The sequence below is a fragment of the Lutra lutra genome, chromosome 16, assembly GCF_902655055.1.
Source record: "Lutra lutra chromosome 16, mLutLut1.2, whole genome shotgun sequence".
NCBI classification, from domain to species: Eukaryota; Metazoa; Chordata; class Mammalia; order Carnivora; family Mustelidae; genus Lutra; species Lutra lutra.
This window is the reverse complement of record NC_062293.1, coordinates 61450539-61455383: the sequence shown is the minus strand read 5'-3', so window position 1 is coordinate 61455383 and position 4845 is coordinate 61450539. Positions and strand designations below refer to the sequence as shown.

Sequence of the window (4845 nt, the reverse complement as noted above, 5' to 3'; positions counted from 1 at the left end):
GAATTGTGCCTTAATTCATAAACTGAAGTCTTAAGGCCCAGAGTGACATACTGGACTTGGAGTCAGGGCCAGTGACAATGTACTAAAGGTGAAATAAAACCATAAGAGTGGGGATCCTAATTCAGCGGGGATGGTGTCCTTTTAAGAAGAGGAGAGATACCTATGCTTGTAAGTATTTGGAGAGAAGGTGGTCATGTGCAAACCAGCAAACGAGCTCCCACTAGAAACTAAATGCTGCTGGCACCTTGATCTTGAACTTGCACTCATCAGAACTGTGAGAAAATAAACTTCTCTTGTTTAAGCTGCCCAGTCTATGGTATATTGTTACAGCAACCTGAGCAGACGAAAACAACTAACTAGTAAAACAATGCACCTGTGTGTTTTCAATTTCATCTGTGGTTGCCTTGTTTCTTTTGATCTCTGACAAAGGTGATGAATATTCATTTTGAGTCAACAGTTTCATTATAATCATATTTTTTTACTTAACAAGAGTGCACTTAGTATTAAATTCATAGTGTATGAAAGCACCCATAACTTTATATTTCAATTTATGTTCACATATTTAGTGAGTATTTGGGAAGTAAGGATTTGGCATTTTCTGTTTTTTATACTTCAAAATCATATTTTTATAATTTTTCCAATGTGGAATTTGAGATGATGATGGACAAAGCTTACCTGATACAAATTTCAGCTCCTTCTTTATGCTTAAAGATAGATGTTTTAGAGTGAGTGTCTGGGCTTCAGTATTTCAGACTTAGAAGTAGAAAGAGTTTAGTGAATGTCAATGGCAAGATTTCTATTATACAAATGAAAGCACTGATTGACTCAAGGGAATTTAAATGACCTACCCTCAATGATAAATTTTGTCAGTAGTGAGAAAGAGAAAAATTTGTGGACATAGTGGCAGTGAAAACTGAAACACAAACCACAACTTAAAAGTATATCCTGAATCATAAGATAGATAGAAGGTGCCAGAGAAATCATGTTTATCACCCTTTATCTAAACTCATTCTTTTAACACCAGTTTACTTAGACCTGTGTGATTTAGATAAGACTACTCACAAGCTGATCAGCAGTGATTCTACATGGGCTCACAAATCCCAAAGACAGACCTCTGACAGTTCCAGCAACGCTTGCATTGACACCATCTGACCAATGCTTCCCAAGATCATCCCTTGACTCCAGCACCCAAAACTCAAGAAGTTCTCTTTCCCTGACTTCATTCTCTTTCTTTTGCGGTACCCTACAAATTCCCATGGTGTGTGGACTCTTTTGCTGCATCAAGTCATAACTTTTGACCACAAGTGTGTACCTGGTGGTCTTTGGTCGATGGCAATTAAAGTTCGTCAAGCCAATAGTAAGAAATCATAGAATTCTTTGGGTTCTATTTCAGAAAGACTCCCACTTCCCCCCTTTCATTTTATCCTGGCAAAAGTCCACTCCATTTTTCAAATTGGATTTCTGGTTCAAAGAAATTCTATCTTTTCACTTAGGCCTTTATTTATTTCCCATTTTGAAGATTACAATGGAAAAACATCTGAAAGAATATCAGTTTTTGAATTCAGTAACAATGGCAAAAATTGTATAGAATCAAAATACTCTAGGAAAGCTATCTTAAATTCTTGACTAAAAATAATATGTATTGTTTGGTATAGGCACATTTATTTAATACAGTAAATTCATATCTGATATAACTATGTATCATAACATAATGAACAAAATGACACATTGAAGATATTGATAACATTCATATTAAGGTTAGATAGGGGAATTTAAATTATTATTGTTAATTCTTTTTCTGTTTTTCATAAGCTTCCAAAGATGTATTCTTATTAACTAAAATTCACAAATGATATAACTACATTGTAACACTGACAATCCAGAGCCTACTGATATATTTCAATATATGTGTTTCATTTGAAATAATAACAGTTCTCAGACAATATACACTAATATTATTGAAAGGTCATGCGTAGAGAAAAGGTGGAAGATCTCTAAAAGCTACAATGCTGGATGAGTCCAGTCACTACTAGCAAGTAACCAACTAACTCGCTTTTAAGAACTCCAAATATGTATTTTCAAATTATCTTGAAATCACATAAAATTAGAAATGATTAAAACAAAAGTGTGTAATAAAAATTAGAATTGCTTAAAATAAAGTGCATATTAATTACATATGTGGAAACACCAGATTTTTCCAAAGGTAAATATCAGAAGAGAACTTTAGTATATACTTTAGAGAACTTTAATATATTATCCAATGGAAATATTAAGATATATAGTAGAATACCATCTGATGCTTGATTCTGAAAACAGTTTTTGAATTTGCCTATTTCAGATATTTGCAGTATTATCTTGGGCAAGTCACTTGAACTCTCGGAGATGGTGTTTTATCAGATTAAGAGATGCTCTGTCTGCCTATCAGGTTTATTGTGGAGTTCAACAGGAATGATGTAGACATAGAAGGCTTTATAAACTATATAAAGAACCTACATATATACTCAGGGAAAATGGAGGTTCTAAAATCACATAGCAAAATAAGTGATACATTTTTAAGAGTGAAAATATCCCATGATAGAATTGTCTTTTTCACAAAAATAATTTTTTTGGTCATATGTTCACTATAATGTAAGATTACATATTGCTTAGCAAAATATAATGAAAAACACATTTCTACCACCGGGAAGCTTAATGACCTTAATATAATCACTTAGCTTCTCTGAGCCTTAGTTTTCTCATTTGCAAGTTTGAGATAAAGAAGAAAAGAGCAGAAAATTGCAGTCAGATGAGGTTACTGGTCACAGTGACTGAAATGGCAAAACAGTGCCTGATCCCTTCTACTTTGTCTTCAGCTGGCTGGTTTATCAGTATTTCCCTACTCAGTTTCTGTGCCTTCCCTCTTCTCCCTATGAATCATCCCCCCCCCCCCACCGCCACTCTCCACATTAAGGCTAGAACACAAAACAAAACAAAACAAAACAAAAATCAAGTTACTTCTCAGGACTCTAGGCAAATTCTCATCACTCAATACAGTTCAGTCTGGGCAAACTTATATTCCCATATAAGAGGTTCTGTTCTACCTAATAAAGAATCTGCAGCAGCTTTTCCTTGCTATGTAAGCAAATTAAAGGTAGAAAAACAAAGAACATAAAGAGATGGCTTAACTTTAAAAAAATATATATAACCTTCCCTAAATTTTTAATACATGCCTGCTCACCAATTGTTTTTGTTTGCTACTGGTCAGATTACGAGATGCTACAACTATAGGCGCGCGCGCGAGCCAGGGGGTGGGCGAGGGAATAGCGTCTTCAGCAGCATCTGTCGCAGCCGCGTTTTCCCGAAGCTCAGAGGCCAACGGAGGGACCTATCTCCGACGGGCGGACGTGGGCTCTCGCTTTGGGCTCGGAGCCAGCTTCGGCGAGGCTGGGGGCTTGCAGTGCACGGCTTCTTTCCCAGCTCACAGCCACCCCGGCTTCGGCGGCCTGGACGCGCAGGGGGCTGGAGGTGGGGGAGCTGCTCTCCACCGGTGGGTCCCCGCGCGGCTCTCAGCCCTGGCCGCCGCGGCGCCGCCCAGAGCTACATCCAAGATCCCCTGCTTCCCTCCAGGCTACTCTGAGCAAGGATGCTCCCGAGCTCCAAACTCAGGCGTCCCGGGCAAGTGTCTTTATAAACCCAGAGGATGGATGTCCGGGAAGCACTACAACAGTCTTGAAGTCAGTTGTTGCATCAAATACTTCATATTTGGCTTCAATGTCATATTTTGGTTCTTGGGAAGAGCATTTCTTGGAATTGGACTGTGGACGTGGAATGAAAAAGGAGTTCTGTCTAATATCTCGTCCTCCACCGATCTCGGAGGCTTTGACCCAGTCTGGCTCTTCTTCCTGGTGGGAGGAGTGATGTTCATTTTGGGATTCGCAGGGTGCATTGGAGCGATACGGGAAAACACTTTCCTGTTGAAGTTCTGGCAGTGCTGTGAGGCTTTTGGAGCTGATGATTGAACCTAAATATTTGCTTCAATTGCACAGATTCCTACGCAAGTCCTGAGCGATGCGGCATGCCATTCTCCAGCTACACCAAAGACCCCGCAGATGTCATCAACACTCAGTGTGGCTGTGATGCCAGGCAAAAAACAGAAGTTGACCAGCAGATTGTAATCTACACAAAAGGCTGTGTGCTCCAGTTTGAGAAGTGGTTGCAGGACAATTTAACCATGGTGGCTGGTATTTTCATAGACATTGCATTGCTACAGATTTTTGGGATCTGCCTGGCTCTCAATTTGGTTAGTGATATCAAAGTTGTCAGGGCCAGCTGGTAGAGCCCTGCCTCACTGCTGTATGACACTGGACGGACCCAGTGTCCCAGCCATATCCACATCGCAGTCCCACGGGATGGAACTGCTGAGAACTTGGATTTGGGCAGTTACAACTGGGAAATGCTTCTCACTGATGAAATTAAAAAGACAACCAGTATGAAAGTCATTGCGCCGTGCATCTCTGCTGCATCCACGAATTTATAGATGGTTGGATACTTACCAAACAAACAAACAAACAAAAAACCGGAGGGTGAGGGACCCAGCTGTACTTGAATTTGTGGAACACACAGTCTTGTTCATTCCTTCAGTGATCAGAGGGCTGGGACAGGCGGGTTTTGCTCTTCGTCAGACCTGGAAGGGACTTTCTGGTCCATGGCCTAAAGAAGTGCATCTTTTCTAAAACTCAACCCCTAACCTGGGAGGGCTGTGGGGTTTTTTGTTTTGGTTTGTTTTTTGGTTTTTCAGGTTTATTTTTTTTCCAGTTTGTTTGTTTTGTTTTTTGGCATCCCAAAAACTATCATCCCAAGAAGAAA

At 39.7% G+C, this 4845-nt stretch overlaps 1 protein-coding gene across 1 annotated transcript; it reads left to right on the top strand.

The window, feature by feature from the left end:
- The first annotated feature begins 3683 nt into the window (after positions 1–3683).
- Positions 3684–4315, top strand: LOC125088000 (tetraspanin-5-like). Its single transcript, XM_047708892.1, is given in 2 exon segments — positions 3684–3993; positions 3996–4315. Coding segments are annotated over 2 exon segments (630 nt in total).
- The last annotated feature ends 530 nt before the right edge of the window (positions 4316–4845 follow it).